Source organism: Heterocephalus glaber, unplaced genomic scaffold, assembly GCF_053883595.1.
Source record: "Heterocephalus glaber isolate CG9 unplaced genomic scaffold, H.glaber_assembly_v1.0 deba00001781, whole genome shotgun sequence".
Classification (NCBI taxonomy): Eukaryota; Metazoa; Chordata; class Mammalia; order Rodentia; family Bathyergidae; genus Heterocephalus; species Heterocephalus glaber.
In genome coordinates this window covers 4,502,664-4,523,276 of record NW_028258467.1, presented here as the reverse complement: position 1 = coordinate 4,523,276, position 20,613 = coordinate 4,502,664, and the positions used below count along the sequence as shown (strand labels likewise).

Genomic DNA, 20,613 nt, shown 5'->3' with positions numbered 1-20,613 from the left:
ATATACCACCATGCCCGGTTAAAAATAAATTTAAAAAATTCTAATTGTTGCTCTGGCCAACAGCCTTTGACTCTGACATAGACAACAGGGCTAAATAGTTCACTCTGAGAAGAAGCAGAGCTACTGAAGTTACTTTCTTTGAGTCACCTGTCATCAGGGTAAGCAGTCTGTAGCTTTCGACCTATTTTGGCTCGGCCTGTGAGCTAAAGATTTTTTTTTTAAGAACAAAGAATATGTGACAGAAACCTTGGGTACCCTCAATTTTGTGTGTAGCAAAATGTAAAATATTTACCATCTGGCCCTTAACACAAAAGGTTGCTGACCCTGAATCATTAGATTTCTTTACACAAGGAGAAATCTAAATTATATCTAATCCAGTGCAGGGCAGTCCCTGTCATTCTATGTGAAGAGATGAAAAGAAGCCAGCATCAGTGCTCTAATGAGTCCTCTCCCACAGTACTCTTTAAAATTCAGCTGATTTGGGGGTCTGGTTTTTTTTTTTTTTTGAGACAAGTTCTTGCCACAGTTCAGGCTGGCCCTGAATTCACTATGTAGCCCAGGCTGACCTTGAACTCATGGCAATCCTCTTGCCTCAGCCTCCAGAGTCCTGGGATTACAGGGAAGTGCCACTATGCCTGGCAAATTCAGCTGATTCTCAACAGATTACAAACTGACTCTGTCAAACTCAAACTGTACAAACTCCTCTTTTGCATCATAACAGTAACCTTTTTCTAGGTGGCTAATGATTAAAATGTAGTATTCATCCTTCAGTTTCAATAAAGTAGATTCTAACCTTTTCACAAGCCAGAGAAGCACTTCAGATACAAGTCCAAAGTTGGGTGTGCGGAAATTTTCCATGGAAATATGTCGTGGGTACCCTAGGGCTCGCATCATCTCTATGAAATCTGCACAAGGTAAAATGCAATTTGGTCAAATCCTCATCAAACAGAAACTACTTGTTAATTAAGATACAGCCTCTGCTTTCCCTTCTTATTCCCAAGCTATTGACAGTTTAGGAACTATCAACTTCCTAAGAGGGAAAGAAAAAAGAGACATATGATTTAAAATACCTAATCTGTTACCTGAAAAACATCCATTTAAGTTCAATGGAAGTACATGCTATACAGGAAAATTGGGTAGTGGAGTTAACTGTGGCTTTTATTTCTCTCTTTGATATCTTTCTCTTTACCACTCAAAATAAATACCTAGAGGGAAAAACGGGGTAAGGCAGGTGATGGGGGGATGAAAATTATCAAAGTATGTTATGTACAAATCTGCCAATATGAAATCCATTAATTTTCATAACCAAAAAAGTGGGGGATGATGGTACAGAGTGTTCCTATACATGCTTCACTCTGCTTCCTCTGCTGTTAACATCTTTTGTACCATGGCGCATTTATCAAACCTAAGAAATTAACATCACTACTGTACTATAAGCCAAGTTACCGTCCTTTTCTCCACTATGGCCTCTTTTGTAGGATCCAATCCAGTATAACATGTTTTATTAAACTGTCAAGTCTGGGCCAGGGATTTAGCTCAGTGTCCTGCCTTGTAAGCACAAGGTCCCAAGTTCGATCCCCGGTACCAGAAACAAACAGACAAAAACTGTCAAGTCTAAAAAAAAAAAAAAAAGAAAATACTTGGCCTTATAAAACATCACAAGGGAAAAATATTTTAAAATTTTAACAGTGATTATTTCTGGGGATTGGGTAAAGTTCACACATTTCTGAGTTGTCCTGTTTTTAAAAAGTTTTTATTTATTTATTTTTTTCAAGATGGGTCTCGCTATGTAGTTCAGCAGCCCTAACTCACTAAGTAGCCTAGGCTGGCCTTGAACTTGTGGCAATCCTCCTGCCTCAGCTTTCTGAGTGTTGGGATTACAGGCGTGTTCCACCACACCCGGCTTTTCTGAGTTGTCTTTTTTTAGTGAACATACAGGATCTTAATACAGACTTTAAAGACTAGTTGCTTTGTACTCAGAGAAATTTTAGTGGTTCAACTATAGAGCAAGATATAGATTTTATTATAAAACAGATTAAGAAATGGTAATATTAGTACCTGCTTTTTGTTTTGTTTTTTTGAGACAAGGTCTCCCTATGTAGTTCAGGCTGGCCTTGAACTCACTATGCAGCCCAGGCTGGCCTCAAACTCACAGTGATCCTCCTGCCTCAGCCTCCCAAGTGCTGGGATTACAGGTGTGAGGTACCATACCTGGCTCTATTACCTGTTTATAGTGTAGGTTGGGAACATCTCAGGAAAAGCTATAGCACTTTTAAGAAAGTATGACTTGAAAATGAATACAATTGGGCTGGAGATTTAGCTCAGTGGTGCTGCTGCCTGCCTCGAAAGCACAAGGTCCTGAGTTCGATCCCCAGTACTGGAAAAAAAATGCAGTTTCCATGATGTGCCAAGACCTATCTTCAGTGTGCTTTTTTGCAATGCAATACCTGTCCTCACTCTTCCTAAAGACAGATGTTCAAATGTCCCATCAACATTCACAAAAAACCTATCTGGGCCCTGGAAGTTAGGCGGGATTCCATCAGACAGTGAAGAAGACATGAATACAGGAAAGAGCGAAGTCACAAAGGGACTCTGTTTTTGAGAAATCTAAATATAGACTAGATAAAAGATAAAAAATAAACCATCACAGGCATTGCCTAAATACTTCTTTCTGCTAAGTAGGAGTCTGTTAATTCTGGAGTATTATAGAAAAATGGAGACTGATCTGAGTTAAGTTTCTTACTGTACATTCCATTAATGCACAGCATTTGGGATTTTATTCTCTTATATTCTCTGAATTTTATTTTCTGAAATTTTCTTCATGTACACTCTTCCGAATACAACTCCATTCACCAATCCCTAACGAAGTGCTGGCCTCACTAAAAACGTGAAACCCACCTTGTCTTTACAAGGCAGATCACCAAGGACCCTCAAATTCCAGAGGACATGATTTACTCTATGATGCTAGTAGCTGTTTCAATAAACTATGGATATTTACATTGTAGAAAAAGAGCAGTTCATAACTGAAAGAAGTATTCTGTTTAATGCTGAGATTCAGGAATCATCGATTTGGTGAGAAAAGTGACCTTAAGGAGGCCTCTGAAATTGCACCAAATTGACAATTACCTTAGAAAATGAGTGTATAAATGGCAAGACATTTATTTTATTTTATTTTTTTTTGGCAAGACATTTTAAATCACAGTCTTTGTATTAATCCTCGGTTCCACCCAGTTCTAGCTATGTGACTTAAAGCACAATACTTTATTATCTCTGTGCCTCAGAGTATTTCATCCAGGAATACCACCTACCTTACTGTTAAAGGACAAACATAAGATATTGAATGTGAAATCCTGATTTATAACAGATGTTCCCCAAAGGAGTAGTAATGAATATCCTTAACCTCATTCTTCCACTTCCCCACTCTCCTGGCAAAGGTATGTGCATTCTTTACCAACTCCAACAAAAGGGTGCAAGCTTTGGAGTTCAGGCAACCTGAATTCAAACTCCAATGCCACCTCGTATCACCTGTCACCTGTCCAAATTACTTGACCTGTTTTCGCATCTCTAAACATAGGGGAACGTAACTGTCTGTAGGATTAAATGGAACAATGCATATACACAGAACAGTACATGGCAGATCACAACTAAAAAAAAAAGTTAGCTATAATTCTTACCATCATCCAGCCCCCTCCTCAAAGCTCTAAGCTAACCCAACTCAGCATTTTCTATGCACTTTCCGATACGGCAATGAACATCCCCAGGTGCCTACAAGTCAGTTAAAATTAGGCAAAATTAAACCGCCGCAGTAGCCACATTTTAAGTGTTCTCTAGCCACCCGCGGCCAGTAGTAAACAGAACTTTCCATGATCACAAAGTGCTATTACACAAGGTTGGAACTCGGGGCTGCGTGGGGGCCGGGCCGGAGGGTCAGAGCACTCAGAGGGCCCTGGCGGAACCCAGAGTCTCTAGAAGGCACGCAGGCACAGGGGACTGATTGCCTTACTTCGGAGGTCGCGGAAAGACATGGTGCTCCGGTTCTCACGAGTCAGGGTCACAGCGGATAGCTCAGCTTTCGCAGGCCCAGCGCTCGCCAGTCTCTATAGCAACCCACAGAGCATGGAATGGTGCGCCGTATGGGTCAAACAACACAGGACGCGAAAAGCCTCAGCGCACATGCGCACACACACAAAAAACGGCCGACAGGGGGAGCCTCGGAAACGCCTACAGCAGTATATGTTGACCTCCCGGCCCTGCGAGAGGACTATGAGCCTTGAAGACACTCCTGACACAGTTTGTGGGGCAGTTGACGCTAACTGACATATCCTAAGTGCTCACTATGTGCTTCACAATGTGTTAGGCGCTTCCCACACTATTTCTCATTTCCTCACTCCAGGAAGCCAGGTCTCCCTTACGGGTCCTTGGATAGCGCACGTTCTGCCATGTGTAAAATGGTAAGCCCCGAGGATTATGCTGCCAAACAGTATCCGCGGCGTGGAAGACAGGAGAACTCTCTGGCCTAGACTGACCCAGGACATCGAGAGAGGTGCGCTGCGGCGATCTCGCACCTGCGCAGCCAGTTTAGTCTTCACCATCGGTCCAGAGCTCTTCGCTTCGGGGGCTGCCTTGGCAACCGTGGCCGCAAACATGGCCTCTTCCACCAGGGGCGACAGTGAGGAGACCTACACTGGACGCTCTGGAGCGCGAGGATCTGCCCCCAGCACGTGGGTGAGTCAGCTCTCTGCTCCGCAGGTTGGGCGGCTGCTAGGGGAGTGGGAAAACAAGACCTGGGGAGAAAAATGAGGTGAGCCTGGAAGGGTACGCCAAGACAAAGTCGAACCCCCAAGACGGGGAGGTGCAGGGTCTAGGTTGCCTTTTGCCATGCATCCTGGTATTGGCCACGTATTTGACGCTTAAGGACTTAGTGTGTAGAACATGAAGGGGGTCCTGAAACAGCCACACACCAAAAAGGCGACAATATACTTGAATGAGGAAAGAATAGTCTTTTCTTTTATATATATTTTGATATTTCTTTTAATGCTAAAGGTAAAGAACCTGGCCTTTCAACACCCAAATCAAAGCAGAGAGACGGGAGTGAATTCCAAGTGTGGACAAAGCAACATCCGCAGGCAGGAGGGGTGGTGCAGGAGGGAGAGCTTTTGTGTTGCTGTTGTTGGCAGGAGAGCTAGGCAGTCTTAGATGTGCCTCTGGGAGTGGCAGTCTAGGCGTGTACTTTGCCACGAAGGGTAGCACACATCCCAAGGCCCACCACCTACCCCTTATCCTCTTCTCTGAGGGCACCTATCTTACTGTAAGTCACTACTGATAAGTTGTTTGCGTGACTGCTGGGGGACAGATACACAGAGTTCTGTGGGAGTCTGTCCTGATCTTGCTCAGTTTGGTCAGGAGCAGGAGCCCATGTGTTTTTGCTGATCGAGTCGAACCCGGAACCCCCAGGGTCTTTTAAGTTGTTTTCATCTGATTGTCGATTCTTTTGGGGAGAGGCAAACGGGTTGAAGTTTCCTTCTACCTTGCGATGAGGCTGTGTGTTGAACTCCATTTCAAAAGACGACAGCTGCGGTGTTATTCCTAAAAGTCCACCCACCTCCACACTGAGAATCACCCAGATGACATCTCCGTAGTAGAGTCCGGTAGCAGTGCATATCTGCCCCTGTCCCTGATACATTCCTGCTCTGCTGGGGCTGCACATCTGGACCCTGGCATCTGCAATCTCTCGGCGCTCTAGGGATCTCACCATCACCATGTTCACATGTCCGAACTGGTCTCCCCCGACATATTTAAGACAAACCCCTGGAGGCCAGACTTCTGCTCCAGAATTCTGGATCCGCCATGTTTTTACAAACTGAGTATCGGGAGGTATTGACTCCCTGTCTCCTATGGTGACGTCTTCAACAAAGGACATAGAAGTCACACTGATGTTTGGGCTTTCAAAATCATAATAGGCGCCAATTGCTGCTTGTAAGTTCCAGTTGGTCATGTCCAGGAAGAAGGCGCAGCCGGCAGCTGCTGGAACTCAGAGATGAGCACGTCCTTGTCGGTGGTGCCCAGGCAGCTGAACTGCATCAGCTCGGGGTCCAGGTCCACGTCCATGCCCTCCATGGGGGGGCCCGGACACCCGCTTCCCCGTCTCCTCACAACCGAGCCGCCGCCGCGCCACAGGGTCCGGGGAAGCTGAGGGGGCCCGCTGCTAGGCGGCGCCGCCACCCCGCTCCTCCGAGGTAGGCCCCGGGCCTCTCACCAAGTCATAGAGGTAAACTATTCAGCCACTCACTTACTCTCGCCCTCCACCCTCACCCCCCAGCGCCACCGCCCAAGAATAGTCTTTTCATCAAGTGTTTTTGGAACTGAAAATACATGAAACGCCACTCTTAATCTGGCACCGTATACAAAAATTAAAGTGGTTCACAAACCTAAATGTAAAACAGATTTTCTAGAATGCAGTTTACCGGGAAAGCTTTGTGACTGGGTTAGGCAAAATTTCTTAGATATATCAAAAAAATTTTCTTAGACATAAGATAACTATATAAAAATCTTAGGATAAAACTGGACTTCATCAAAATAGAAAACTCATGCTCTTCAAAAGGAACTGTTAAAGAAAATTCAACAAATTGAGTTTAGTGATCGAATTGGCATTTATTAGGGATTCTTGAATGGGCAGCATCCATCTTTGAAATAGAAAGGTGCTCCAACAGGCATGGCAGAACATTTGGGTTTTTAATGTAACTTGAGCAAGGACAAAGAAACAGCAAAATAGTGGCTTGGTTAGCCTCAGGTTACTTTCCTTGTATAGGTTAAAGCAGAGGGAACTTCCTTATCAAGCTAACATGTGGACTGGCCTGCTTAGGATTGGTTGCTACAAATCTGTTTTTTGTAGTACTGGCTCCTTTCTAATTTCAGCTTGAAGAATTATGTGGCACCTAATAGGAGTGGCTTCATTCTAGTTTGGTCTGGTCTGTTAACATGGTCTCTCTTAAATTTTGTTTAACAACACTAAAGAAAACAAAATGAGCCGGCAATTTAGCTCAGTGGTTTCGCCACTTGCTGTGCAAGTGCAAGGACCCCAGCTGGATTCCTGGTACCAAAAAAAAAAAAAAAAAAAAAAAAGAAAACAAAACAAAAAGATAAGGCACAGTCTGGAAAAAATTAATTGCAAAACACATACTTGCTTTTTTTCTCCCCAAAGCCTTGTATCTAGAATAGAGTTCTCAACACTTAATAAGAAGACAATACAATTTAAAAATAGACAAAAAACTGAAAGATACTTCCAAAAGATCTTGGCACCCTTGTCAGAATCTGTTGACTATCACTATATGGATTCATTTCTGGGCTCTCCATTCTATTCCATTGGTCTAGATATCTATCCTTATGTCAGTTGTACAGTTTTGATTAATGTTAACTTTGTAGTAAGTTTTGAAATCAGAAGGTGTGAAACTTTGTTTTCCTTTTTGAAGAATGTGCCAGGTGTAGTGGTGCACACCTATAATCCTAGCACTTGGGAGAATGAAGCAGGAGGATACCCAGCCTGGGGTACATAGTGAGTTCAAGGCCAGCCTGAAATACATAGCAAGACCATGTCTCAAAAAACAAAAAGGTTGGGGGGCTCCAAGGTGGGAGGGAGGAAAAAGAAAAATAAGAATGTTGTTGGGGGTAGGATGGTGGGGCATACCTTCAGTTACAGCTACTTGGGAGGCTCAGGCAGGAGGACTGAAATGAGTTTGAGGCCAGCCTGGGCTACATAGTAAGAACCTGTCTCAACCCCCCTACCCCAGTTATTAAAGGTAGAAGATATTGATAGAGAAGTGCTATACAGTAAGACAGGCCCTTGCCTTGCCTCCATTTTTTTTCCACAGAATATTTTGTTTTGGAAATGTAAGTTTGTGTTGCTGGGCTCCTGCCCAATGTATCAAAATGGTTTGTGACTGTTTGAACTGTATGACCTTTCAGGAATGTTCTGTTAAACTCTGCCCCCTCAGAAGGTTCTGTTAAATTCCACCCCTTTACTTCAGGAATGTTCTGTAACTCCGCCCCCTGCCTCATTGAGCATGCTCACACAGCATGTGTTTCAGGAATGTTCTGTAACTCTGCCCCTTTACATTAGAAATGTTCTGTGACACCCCCCACCCCCCTGTTTCATTGAGCATGCTCACCTACCCTGTAGATCCCTGTATAAGGAGGCTCTCATTTCTGGTAGAGCACTCCGACTCCTTTGAGCTCACCTGGCTTACTGGCGTAATAAAGGTTTTTTTCTCCACCTCTTCAACTGACCATTGGATTCTCGAGTCTTCAAATTACAAGAGCTATGACCCAGAGCTGCCACATTGAGCTATAAAGCTCACCTGTGCCTCAGAGCTGTGGCACTTGGCTGCAACCCTGAGCTGCTCTGCTCTGCCACAACAGTATAGCTCAGTGATAGAGCACTTGCCTAGCATGTGCAAGGCCAAGGCTTCAGTCCCCACTACTACAAAACAAGAATGTTGCAGTTAGTTGGAGTCCCTTGTAATTCCATGTTTTTTGTGTTCTTTTTCCTTGTAATTCCATGTTAATTTTAGGATCAGCTTTTCAATTTTTGCCTGTAATGGTTAATTTTATATGTCAACTTGATTGTGCTAGGGGATGACCAGATAGCTAGGAAAACATTTCTGGGTGTATTTGGGTTAATGATTCAAGAAGAAATTAGCATTTGAATTGGTACACTGAGTAAAGCAGATGCCCCTCACCAACGTGGGTGGGTGTCAGTCAGACCATTAAGGGTCCAGTTAAAACAAAAAGGTGGGAGAAAGTTTCTTAAGCTGGGACATCCATCCATCCTCTGCTTTTAGACATTGGAGTTCCTGGTTCTTAGGCCTTTCCAAGTACACCAGTTCTACCCCCATTTCCACCCCAGTTCTCAGGTCTTCAGACTTGGATTTAATTACATCATTGGCTTTTGTGATTTTCCAAATGCAGGCCGTGTGTTGTGGGATTTCTTGACCTCCATAATCACTTGAGCTAATTCCCTTAATAAATCTTTTTTAAAAATCATTTATATATACTCTGATGATTCTGCTTATTTGGAGAGACCTAACATACTGCTCAAAAGCCTCACCAGGTCTTTATCACAAACCCTGATTTCCAACCCACACACATGGAAGCTGAGATGCTAAGAGTTCACCGCATAAAATAGCTCTCCAGCCTGCCAGAGTCGACTCTATCTTATGAAGTCTGTCCTAAGCCAGAAGAACCAGGGATTTCCTTTGGGGTTTGGCCTGTTCCCTTGCCTTCCTCCTCACCCTTCCCCTCCCTTGAACATCATCCTTCCTCAAACTCTACAGGGCTGCCTAGAAAGATCTAGAAAGGCTAGTCTTCCCCATGACATCATAAGAGTCAGTTGCCACGGAAGCCCTCCAGCCCCACCCTTTAGGCAGGGGAGAGCAGGGCCCTTTAGGACGCAAGGCCTGGCCACTCCTTCTCCAGCACACTGGCTCTCCATGGAAGACTTGGTCTGTGCATTCTCTGAGCTGTGCATAAGAGAAGGTGCCAGGCTACAGGGAAGAGTGGCAGAAGAAATGCTCTCCTTTTCCAACATGGGCCTAAAGCCACTGAGATGGCCTCAGGGACATGAATGCTTAGAAGAGGGGAATGGCCACTGATCTAGGCCCTATGACCCTGGGCTGGTCACATCCTCTGGGACCCACTGTGGAACTTCTGTACCTGGACTTGGATACTCTTTCTAGGGTTGGGCACCAAGGGGTGGCACAAGAGGCTTGAAGTGCTAAAAGGGATCTCAGTGTTAAGGTTCTAGGCTTCTTAGGTATCCCTGTTGGTTGGAAGAGTAAAGAGGATAAAAGCAAGACAGAGGCAGGAAATCAAGCTCATTTGACAGACAGATAAGTAAGCTGAGGCTGGGTAGGCTGATAAGAGCCCACCACAGGAGCTGGTCTCTGAGGCAGGAGCCTGCTTTCTCCCTTCATTAATGCTAGGCTGGCTGGCTGCTACCTTCCTACTTTACCCCCTGCAGATGCAGTGAGCTGGGCTGGAGGACACCCCAGCCACCCCGACACTCCACCCAACATCTATGGGGGACGGGGATGGGGATCCAGCAGGAGCAGTGCCCTGGTATCCAGGGAAGCAAACCCAAGAACTTCCGGCTGCGCCACCTCCGAAGCCTCGGCTTTCTACCTGCCAGGCCTCATGTAGCCTGCTGGCCAGGGTGAGAGCCACTTGCAGGGCTGGCTCCTGGTCAGAGACTGCCTGTTAGAGCCTGAGGACTCAGCCTGGCCCCTGGAGCTGCCACAGGGGACTCTGGGTCCAGGTACCAGCCCCTGCTCAGCCTTTCTGGAAGCCAAACTGCCCAGGGACAGCCTGGGAAATACAGGTGAGCTCTGTTGAGGTAGGACTGGGGAATGAAAGGGAAGACCTCAGGGGACCCAGATGGCCCTTATCCATTCCCCAGCCTTCTCCAGGGACTAGAAAGGGACACAGTGGCCAGTCACACTGCCCCCAAGATGTGATGTCATATAACAGGGGTCAAGATCTTTATCTGCCCCCATGTTCTATGCCCCACTGTTAGGCTGAAACCACAGATGTGCCCAAGTTATAAAATCCCCAGGGCCATCAGGTCTTCGTATTGCACAGCTGGGCCAGGACTGGAGTATCCAATGGGCAGGATATGTCAGGCAAAGAGGAGGGTCTGGGCTCAAGAGTTCTGCATTCCTGCTCTAGCTCTGCATTTGAAGAGGAACTTTGGACAACTTTTCTTGCTGGACCTCAGTTTGTCCACTTGTAAAATGAGGGGTTTGGGATAGATTAGGGTCCTGCCAGCTTGAACCATTTGTCTCTCCCTGCCTCCTCACCAGTTCTTTCAAAGAAACGTCACCCAATCCCCGTTTTTGTTGTTTTTTTGGTACCGGGGATGGAACTCAGGACCTTGCACTTTCGAGGCAGGCGCTAGAACCACTGAGCTAAATCCCCGGCCCCTTCTCTTTTGAAGTATGTCCAGTTCTGGGGACCCCAGCGTGGGCTGCCAACTTCCCCTCATCTCTCTCTGGGTCTGTTTTTTTTTTGGTACTGGGGACCGAACTCGGGTCCTTGTGCTTGTGCAGCAGGCGGCGAAAGCACTGAGGTAAGTCCCCGGCCCTCTCTGGGTCTTTCTGAATGACTTCTCTTTCCTCTTTCCTCAGCTTCCAGCTCCAGGATGGACTCAACAAAGGGTGTCCCCTCCCAACCTGATTGTCATGAAGCCTTGGGGCTCTGACCCAAGAGGTCCTGGGGGACCCTGGAGGAGGTCATGTGTCCCTTGTGCAAGAGAACCTGCTCTGGGACCTTGGAGAGGTCACAGGAATCCCAGTACCAGGGCTGGGGACAGCGGGGGAAGGATGGCTGAGGAGGAAGAAGTAGCAGGTCCAGAGAGGAAGGACTCAGCCCCAACAGTAATCCTCCCCACTGGGATGCCCCCTGCCCCTTGCAGCTGCCCAGCTCCAGACCTGGGCCAGCCTCAGGAAAGTGCAGGGAGGGCAAAGTCCTGCGGGCGGGACAGAAGAAATGGAAACATGGCCCTGCCCTTGCAGCCTGCCCTTGCAGCCTGCCCCAAATCCAGTCAGCCCCTTGTAGCAGGGAGTCCAGGCCAAGTGGACAATCAGGTTCCTGAGAAGTCAGGAAGCCTTCAGGTCTAATCACATTAAAAGCCAAGGCCTGCAGTTTCTTGTCCATCTCTGTCTTCAGTCCAGTTCAGACAAGCAGCCCAAGTCAACTTCAGAGCACCCCTGCCCTAAGCTGGGGTGCCTGAGAGTCACAAGCCAGGTCAGAGGCATTCTTGGAAGTGGGGTTGCTGAGGTGGCTCTACAAGGTAGGTAGGGTCTCACAGGCCTAAATGTGCCAGGGAGAACAGAGACAGAAACTTTGGCCTGGATCCTGTACCGCCCCTACTGAGGGCTTGGTTCGACCTGAAGTTGAAAGACTGACCTTAGAAGGAAGAACACTGACAGCAGGGTTTTGGAAACCATCCAAGGGTAGCAAGGGCTGGGGCACATGTGAATGGAACATAGCTGGCCAGTGGGTCACCCAGCGTTTCAGTAGGTGAAAGAGGGCAGCTGCTTCTGCCCTATCCAAAATGCACTCCCTTGGGCCTGAGACCACTACCCAAGATAAGACATTAAGGAGGCTGCTAAGGAGAAACAGAGGGGCTGGCTGCTTGTCACCCAGGGAGGCCTGGGTAGGGCTGCTATCAGGGGCACTGGGCAGAAGTGAGATATCCCAGAAGCCAGCCATACAACCCAAGGGGAAACCAAGGGATCCTGATCCCCTCTTCTGAACATAGTAGAGGTTCAGGAGCAGACTGTCCCAGAATCCAAACTTTGGGACATGCAGGCCATGGTCGGTCAGTGGCCACTTAGGAGACCCCTTGGTGAGCCATGTGTCCCCATGTTCTGGCCCTTGTGCAGTCTCTCTGGGTCTTTACCAGTAAAATGTGGCAGAAGGAACATGATGTCACTTTTGGGTGGGAGGCCTGGAGGTTTCTAAAGTTGCTATTGGGGAGGGTCAGTGGTCACATGAGGAATCAGTTGTCCCAACTGCCCTACAGTGGGAAACCAACCAAGCCCAGGGAGGACATAGTCATGGCCCAGCTCACCGTGGGCAGTTCAGGTATAGATCCTTCAGCTCTGACAGAACTGTAATGACACAGCTGCTGGTTAGACTGTTGTTTGGCGATATCCTGTAGCCATGTTCTAGGCTTGCTCCCCCAGTAAAGTCACTTGCAGCTGCCTCATGCTGGTCCCAGAGGAAATTACCCTCTAGATAGTTCCTTTCTAAAGCCTGCACAAGTTTTCTTGAAAAGCACTACAGATAGACCAAGAAGCAGAAAAGCAACTGTCATGGCATGCTGGCAATTGGTCAATGTGGAGGAACACCCCAGGGGCTCCCAGATACTCATGGAAATGGGCCTTAGAACACCCTTGTCTATGATCCTCCAAATGCTAGTGGGTTGGGAGCTTAGTGAGCTGGAGTCAGTCCTGCCCCTAAGGAGACTGTCCTAGAAGTATGAGGACTTGTGTGGACTGCTGTAATGTCCAATGAGCTGGACCCTGCACGTAATCTGGAGCAGTGTGCATGGAAACCGAGGAGACTGAGCCTTCCTGGTAAGGGGCACACAGTCAATCATCGGGGGTTCTTAGGAAGTTTCCCTTCAGCTTGGGGCAGAGCTAGCTTCCTTTAAGCTGGTCTGTCCAAATTCCTGGGGAAGCTGTGAGGTGACTGCACTTCCTTTTTGCCCAAATAGGGCTCAGTGTTTTCTGGCCCAGCTGTGGTGGTGGGGCTTTGGTGAGAGGCCAGGAGCAGTAGTTACCATGAGGTCACCAAAGCAGGGTGGCTGAGGTGCCCAACAGGCTGGGGAAGCCACAGCTGCCTTGGGTGGAGCCGCTCAGTGCCACTCTGCCTAAGCACATGGACATTTGTTCTCACAACAGACCAAGGGCCCTCAGGAGTCATCCCCTCAATTCCAATGCTGACCCCTTCAAGGGTGACATTTATTCTTGCCTAAAGACCCCAGGCTGTGTGACTCAAAAGCACAGTACTCCTACCAGGACAAGCCCAGCAGGACTATCTGGTTCTATCCGCCTGTGTCACTTTCAGCTGTCTGGCCTCAGAGGACATCAGGGTGACTTCTACTGGCAGTGACACCAGCCTCTGCCCTGACTACGGTTAGGTGCCTCGAACTCTCCCCAGAGGGCCCCTGAGTGGGTATGGGGGCACATCCCTGCCACTGGTTGAGTCTACCCATATGACAGGGTAGCACACATGGTTCTAGCATTATGGTGGTAAAGCAGCAGCAGCATCCACTGATAGCTCCAAGATACACACCAAGGTCAATCAGAGTGTGGCTACCTGAGGTGGTAGAGACACTGACCAGTGGAATACAACCTGAACAGGATAGCAAGCAGGTGACATACACAACTGGAAGAAGGTAAAGCCACCCTCCAACTGTGGCACTGTTCCCAGTGCAGGTCTGTGGTGACAGTAGGAGCTTCTCTTTCATGGGAGTCATAGTGTGGCTCCCACTCAGGTTTGGAGACTAAGCCATTCTATAAAATGCACAAAGTATTCACAGGGAGAGGGTAAGGGGCAGCCACAGCTGCCCACTTGTCCCAGATGCCACAGTCCACAGTGCCAAACCACATAGTCCCACCACCTGGGACACAGTCCAGTCTGAGACAGTAGGAAAGAAAATACTTCCTGGTTCCTGGACTGTTCTCAGGTCTGGAGTCTGAGCCATTCTCAGGACCAAGTTGGAGATAGAAGTGGTAGGTGACAAATCAATCTTAGCTCAGGCTTCTGCCTCCCTGGTACTGGGCACATGTAGGCTTCATAGGGACTCTTGTCACAAACTGTAGTTCTTGGTAATTTCCCAGCCTGAGTCAGTTCTCACCTTTCTACTGTGGATGCAAACATGGCACCTCCCCACAGGTGGCCAGGTTTACACTGGAGGGTGGTGGAAGCTCCTGGCTTGTGGTTGGCTGGCCGAGGGCCCTCGGTGGCTATGAGGCTGAACTGCCTTTGGAGCCTTCTCTAAGCCAGGCCAGAGCCCACCTGGACCAGGCCCAAGCTTGAGGTCAAGAGCCAAGGAGCCAGCTTAACCTGAGGGCAGGTGGTGAGAAACTTTCAAATCTAGGATCAGCCACTTGTGGCTTTCAGCTCTGGAGGCCCTTTCCCAGGTTCTCATTACTCAGGAGGGTTAATTACAGAGTGGTCCCCCAGCTGGCAGAAGCCATCTTTCAGGATACCACCAAGCAGCAGCTCCTGAGTCCTCAGCAACAGCCTGGGGTGGGGCCAAGGGTCTCCAGCACAGTGAGTTAGGTGCTGGAGACAGGACGAGACCAGTTACAGTCTATTTATTTATGATGAGACAAAACACTACAATCTATTCAATACTGGGCTAGACACTGCCATGATTAGAGAACAGGAGGGAGGGCAGGGCAGGGCAAGGCCTCTGAGCTGGATTGTAAATGTCCAAGGGAGAATCTTCTGGAAGACTCTCTTTGACCACATGGGACAGAAATGAAAATCATATGATCACTGTTGAGAAGAGAGGACTCAAATATGGGGCCTCAGCACACAGCCGATGCTCGCCAGCACAATTTGGGCCACCCGCTGGCCAACACTGTTGAGGGAGGGGGACCTTTTTCCTGCCTGGGGCCTGCCTGCATGGTGAGGACCCTTTGAGGTTGCAAGGAGGCCTGGTCCAGGAAGGAAGCACTCAAGTCACCAAGGGCCCATCTGCAGAGCTGCTCCTCCTCTCCTTCAGGCTGCACAGTGAGGGACTGCAAGGGCATTCTTCCCTGGTTCCTGTGATAGTGCAGCAGTGATGGGCAGGACATGGCAGCAAGTAGCCTGTGGGTCCAAGGTGAGGGATGCTAGAAGCGTGTGACATATGCACACTGCAAGCATGATTTATGAGGTTGACACAGGCTTTGCTCTCGGAGACTAAAGGGCCGTAAGCATGGACTGCCTCCTGCCTGTAAGACTAGGCCACACCGGCCCATGGCAGCAGGGTTGCCCAATATGGGGCTTGACCTCCTCTTATATCTGGCCAGGTCTTGGAGCTGCAGCTCATAGAAGACAGGCAGGGCAGGGCCCCAGGAGCCTCACTATCACCTGCCTGCAGGCCAGCTCCCAGCACAGGTCAGCTGCATGGAGCACACTGGGAGCCAACAGGCAGGATGACCTCTCCAGACAGTGAGAAGTGTGTAGCAGGAGGCCATTGAGGAGCATGTAACTGTCCCATGGTCTAATTTCTTGAGCCAGAAGCTATGCTTTCGTGTAGAGCTATGCCCCTTCTGCCCACCCCTTGCCAGCCTCTCAGGCTTCTTCAGCTTGGTCCTCAACAAAAGGCCAGGCATTTCCTTGACTACAGTTCTATTGCTCTGAGGTTCCTATGTCTTCAGGTTCAAGGGTGTCCACACTTTCTCCTTTGCAGCAGAAAGTCCATCTGGATTTGCAGGAAGGAGTTGACAGGAGGGCAGTGCAGTGAGAGAGGCCTGGTGCAAGTCCACTAGGTGGAGGCAGAAGTTTCCAGAAGCAAGGAGGAGAGCCAGGGAGCCTGGAGGAAAGAGAACAGGGTAGGGTGAAGGCACTGGGAAACATACCCACTCCCTATAGGATGCAGGGAGGCGAGGGCACCCCCAGAATATGATCCCTTCTCCAGGCCCATTAATTTCTGCCACTGGCCACCAGGCTCCTCTCAGTCCTGGCACAAATAAAAGCACTGAGAGCTCCACCCTTGGATATGCACCCTAGGTAGCCACAGAGCCTGTCATGTGAGTGTGGTTCAAGTCAACCAGCATCTGTTGTGGGTATACAAGGGGGTAGGCGCTGGTGTCCTTTGGACCCAGTGGAGATCAGCTCCCAGAGGCACTCACACATGCCAGAATGGCTGTTCCCAGGCAAAAGTTTCATCTCCAAGGTACCCATAAGAGCCAAGCCCACCCTCGGGTTTGGTATGTGTGGAATTTCTGGAAGCACACTGAAGACACAAATGTTATGTCTTGTTTCTAGATGTTTCCCCAGAGCCTCATGTGGTCATAGGTGAAGATTTTTGGAGGTGGCTGGATCTGGAGGTGTGATGCTGGGATTAAGGGGGCCCACCCTGGGAGTGAGTGCTACCCACCCAAAGGCAGGTCGCCTGGATGGAATATAAGGGACAGAAAGGATGCTTCCTACTGCTTCTATTGTTTTGCTGCTTGTCTGCTGCTTTTTCCATCCTGCTCTGTGATGCTCCTCTGCCATGGAGCCAGCCAACTATGAACTGAAACCTCTATAAGCTGTAAGCCAAAATAAACCTTTCCTCCTTTAACTTTGGGCGTCGGGTATTTTGTCTCAGCAATAAGAAAACTAAGACAAGTCACTGGGTACTTATGGCAAGAGGAAACTGAGCAACTGGGGGATAAAGGTAGGTGGGACTTTATTTTTGAATCATATGATTACATTACAGGGAAAAAAAAGCAATTCAGGAAGTAAAAAGAAAGTTTTAGCCAGGGGCTCAAGGTGTCTGAGTCAGTTGAGAACTGCTCACAGCTGCCTGTCTATAGACTTTTGTGTTTGTTGTTGGCAGTACCAGGCTCCCCATGTCCCACTGTCCCATTGGCTAACTGCCAGAGCCAGAAGCTAAGCCCTGGAGCTCTGAGCTTTTGTGGAGAGTTATGCCCTCTACTCACCACTTGCCAGCCTCATGGAGGGTTGGGGGCAGCTCCTACCTGCTGGAGGCTGGATGCATGCTCAGCTCCTGAGCCCATGTAGCACCGGGCCTGCAGCTGGGGCAGGCCAATAGGCCAACAAGTGGCAGCCAGCTCCTTGCGGAGAGGAGAGGTCAGATGGAGAGGAAGGTGGGCTCTGTGGGCTCTGTAGGGTGGTAAGGTGTGGGGCCTGGTGGAGGCTGCCCCACTGGCGTCACATGGTGCGGCCGTACTCGATGCCGCTCTTGGTGGAGATGCCTGACCATGGAAGGAAGCTGCACAGCAGGCTGTGGGCTTGGCGGTAGATCCTGTGTGGGATGGAGCAGGGGCTCAGGTTGGCCAGCGCTGAGCCCAGGTGCTGGATGTAGTCTGTGGTTTCTGTCAAGGAAGACGGACTTGTCCCCACATGTCCTACCTATGTGTACTATCCTCGGGGGCCCACTCAATGACTCATACAGGAATCAGGGGCATTCAAGAGCCCACCATATTATTAGATAGCTTCTACTTTGTAGAATAAGGGCCAGAGTCTGAGAACCAGAGGACTTTCTGTGTAAAGCCTCAGGTAAACAAACAAGACACCTACACTAAGGTGACACATAAGGAGGGAGACGGATGCAGGGCAAAAGATGATTAACCATTCCTGGTTCTCCCCTAGTCTCAACCCTCAGCACATAAAGAGGGACAGAGCCCTGTCCCTATGATGAGGGGGATCTCAACAGTGCTGACCCCCGGATGCCTAAGTATCCACAGGGAACTGACTTCATGTCAGCCAGGTTTATAGGGCTTGAGATCACCTTGCATTTTCCTTTGATCCTGCTGAATGAGTGAATCCCAGACTCATTCACTTAAAAACCCACATGCAGGCCAGGGATTTAGCTCAGAGGCACCATGCCTGCCTCGAAAGCGCAAGGTCTTGAGTTTGATCTCAATTACCGTAAAAACAAACAAACAAAAAAATCAAACCCACATGGACTCCTGCTCAGTACCCTCTGGACCACACTATGACTGCTATGATGTCTCCTGGCCTCCTCCCTACACAGGGAAGTTCTGTTCAGTGTTGACCCAGCAGACCGAGAACCAGAGGCTCTCCATCAATACTTATTGAATGGATAGATGGATTTCGGGACAAGAAAGTTAAAACCATCACTCCTGCCAGGCTGAAGATGGGGAGCACTGGGTGCCAGACAGTATCTGCTTTCCTATCGTGAGGGTCCAGATTATTCATAGCAGATCTGCCCACAGTAAAAGCCAGTCACCTGACCATCACAGTCCCAGCTAGCTCAATGCCTCTGCCAGCCCTCTGGCTAGGAACCCATAAGCTCTCTCCACCAGCAGTAAAGGATATAAGATGGTCCAGGGAGGGTGGCCACCATTGATGTATAGGACATAAGTGAACCCATCTTTGAGGACCCCTCGGATGGAGTAGTAGTAAGGCAGATAGTGATGCTGCCTAAAGTCTCTATTTTCATAGAAGTTTATTGCTGTGTTGTTGGTGGTGAGGACATGCAGGTAGATGGCTTTGCAGTGATCCTGGGCAGTGGTTGATATGTGATCCTTTAAACTTTCAAGTAAAAGGGAACCTTGGGAGAAGAGGTGAAGGTTACACAGAGTGGAACAGTTACAAAGGAAGATGAGGCCATGACTTCTCCAGGAGTTGAGAGGTTGCTGGTCCTGGATCCAAGACCAGCTTTCCGTCACCTCCTATGGTCAAAGCCCCTAAGAGCTCACAGTCAAATGGAGCTCGTGAGCTGCAGTTCACTGTGGATCACAGGTGTGGCCTGTAGGTGTCTTTCTGTGGGCCAGACCCACAGTGGAGATACACCAACTTTCAGGCAACGAAAGTAAACTGGAGGGCCACGGAACACAGAATAGATGGGCCTGGGCCTGGGCTCAAAACTAAGACTGCTGCTCAGCACTGTGTGGCTGCTGAGTGGGATGGGAATTTGATGTCACGGTAGCTGACAAATGCTGGCAAGTGCTGTTGCTTCATTTATGTTTGTATTTTCTGCTCTGAATCAAGGACATCTGGCCAATAGACAAAGCTTGTGTCTGATGGTGGGAGGAGCAAGAGGGGTTATTCCTTCATGAAAGACCTATGAGAAGAAGATGGTGAAGAAGGGGGCATGCTAGGAGGAGAGGGATGGGGATGGGGGTCTGGACAAGGAGGGAAGATGAAGGGGGACGAAGAGACTCAGAGTCACTTATGAGCCGGAGTCACTGGAACAAGGGAATTGACTGCCAGAGGTGGGAAGTGTGCCCGAACCATGAACCAGCAGTCCCTTACCTATGCCGTGCTTTCTGAATTCCTTCACTACTCCCAGACTTAGAATGTATGCAACCTGTGTGTCCACAGAGAAGTTGGAGGCTAGAATATCTCCATCCTAAAGAGAAAGTTAAGAGGTAAAGTTAGGTTAACTCTTGAGATGCAGGGGGTCACAGCACAACCTACCTGTGGTTTATGTACCCACTTCCTGGGGCCACCCAGGGACAGGAGGGGCAGAGCAGAGAGGATAAGGCAGAGTCCCCCCCAGCTGCCCATGGAACAACGGGGTTTGGACCCTGCTGGTAAAAATCTGCTACAAGAATACCCACACACACAAAAGGAGCTTCTCTCAGGACTGGGTGGGATGGGTGAGGACAAGAGGGTCACTCTATGCCAGAACCAGGTAGTGTTAGGCAGGTAAAAAGGCAACAAGAGGGCCAGGGATGTAGCTCAAGGGTGCCGTGACTGCCTGGAAAGCAACAACGTCCCGAGTTCAATTCCTGATACCAGAAAAAAAAAAAAAAAAAAAGCCAAGAACTGTCCCATGTAGACATTTAACAGGCACTCAGCATGTCGCAATAGACATACTACAAGGCTACTGGACATACAATTTATAAGGTTTAAAGAAGTACACACTAATTCTAGCACTCAGAAGGCTGAGGCAGGAGGATTCTAAGCTCAAGGCCAGCCTGAGGTACACAGACAGTCTTAAAAAAAAGTTAGGGTATAGTGGCACACACTTGTTGTCCTGGGACTTTGAGAGGGTGAGGCAAGGAGATCGCAAACTGGAGCCTAACATGGGCAACTTAGCAATACCTTGTCTAAAAGTAAAAACGATCTGAGGATGCCACCCCCAGACCAAGTGCACACTGCTTTGGGTGGCTTCCCATCCTTTTCTGCCACCCACATCACTCCATGTGTCTCTCTTGTTTCATATGTAGATTCTGCATGGGAGAATCATGAATCCAACCACCACAAGGTTCTTATTTTTTTCTACTTCATAAAGAACAAAAAGGACCTACTGTGTGCACAGTTCTCTACCCAAAGGAAGGATACTGGGCAACCCAGACTTTCTACTTCCTGTCCACAGGGTGGGCCCAGGCTGCTCCTTGCTCCATCTGAGCAGCT

At 48.6% G+C, this 20,613-nt stretch overlaps 3 protein-coding genes, 1 long non-coding RNA gene and 1 pseudogene across 20 annotated transcripts in view; 2 read left to right on the top strand and 3 right to left on the bottom strand.

Annotated features, from left to right (window-relative positions):
• Ift38 (intraflagellar transport 38) overlaps positions 1 to 4,157 on the bottom strand; it is a 51,308-nt gene extending 47,151 nt beyond the window's left edge. For 4 of the 7 annotated variants that reach the window (XR_015447961.1, XM_004864747.3, XM_004864750.3 and 1 more), the window contains exons 1-2: positions 4,004 to 4,157; positions 794 to 905 (exon numbers count right to left, since the gene is read on the bottom strand). Coding sequence is in view for 5 of the 7 variants with exons in the window: in XM_004864747.3 (XP_004864804.1) it covers positions 794 to 905; positions 4,004 to 4,025 (134 nt within the window). In the remaining 2 variants the exon portion in view is untranslated. Of the gene's footprint in view, positions 1 to 793; positions 906 to 2,224; positions 2,378 to 3,674; positions 3,952 to 4,003 lie in introns of those variants that run through there. The other 3 variants (XM_087202991.1, XM_021244397.2, XM_087202993.1) reach the window with 3 other exon arrangements.
• A 49-nt stretch (positions 4,158 to 4,206) lies between these two features.
• Positions 4,207 to 16,843, top strand: LOC147820966 (uncharacterized). Its single transcript, XR_015447964.1, has 2 exons — positions 4,207 to 4,725; positions 16,546 to 16,843. It is a non-coding gene; the product is annotated as an uncharacterized LOC147820966 (long non-coding RNA).
• Positions 4,720 to 9,953, bottom strand: LOC147820967 (protein ILRUN pseudogene; annotated as a pseudogene).
• On the top strand, positions 9,637 to 16,843 carry CUNH16orf90 (chromosome unknown C16orf90 homolog). The gene is given in 5 exon segments (XM_087202780.1): positions 9,637 to 9,704; positions 9,948 to 10,080; positions 10,083 to 10,169; positions 10,171 to 10,372; positions 11,178 to 16,843. Coding segments are annotated over 5 exon segments (693 nt in total). The 3' UTR covers positions 11,381 to 16,843.
• Positions 14,867 to 20,613, bottom strand: part of Naa60 (N-alpha-acetyltransferase 60, NatF catalytic subunit) — a 34,129-nt gene continuing 28,382 nt past the window's right edge. For 5 of the 11 annotated variants that reach the window (XM_021244404.2, XM_004864739.4, XM_087202996.1 and 2 more), the window contains 4 exons: positions 19,507 to 19,603; positions 18,568 to 18,802; positions 17,244 to 17,593; positions 14,867 to 16,090 (listed from right to left, as the gene is read on the bottom strand). In XM_021244404.2, the coding sequence (XP_021100063.1) occupies positions 17,437 to 17,593; positions 18,568 to 18,802; positions 19,507 to 19,603 (489 nt within the window). In that variant the 3' untranslated portion in view covers positions 14,867 to 16,090; positions 17,244 to 17,436. Of the gene's footprint in view, positions 16,091 to 17,243; positions 17,601 to 18,567; positions 18,803 to 19,506; positions 19,604 to 20,613 lie in introns of all 11 variants that reach the window. The other 6 variants (XM_087202998.1, XM_087202999.1, XM_087203000.1 and 3 more) reach the window with 2 other exon arrangements.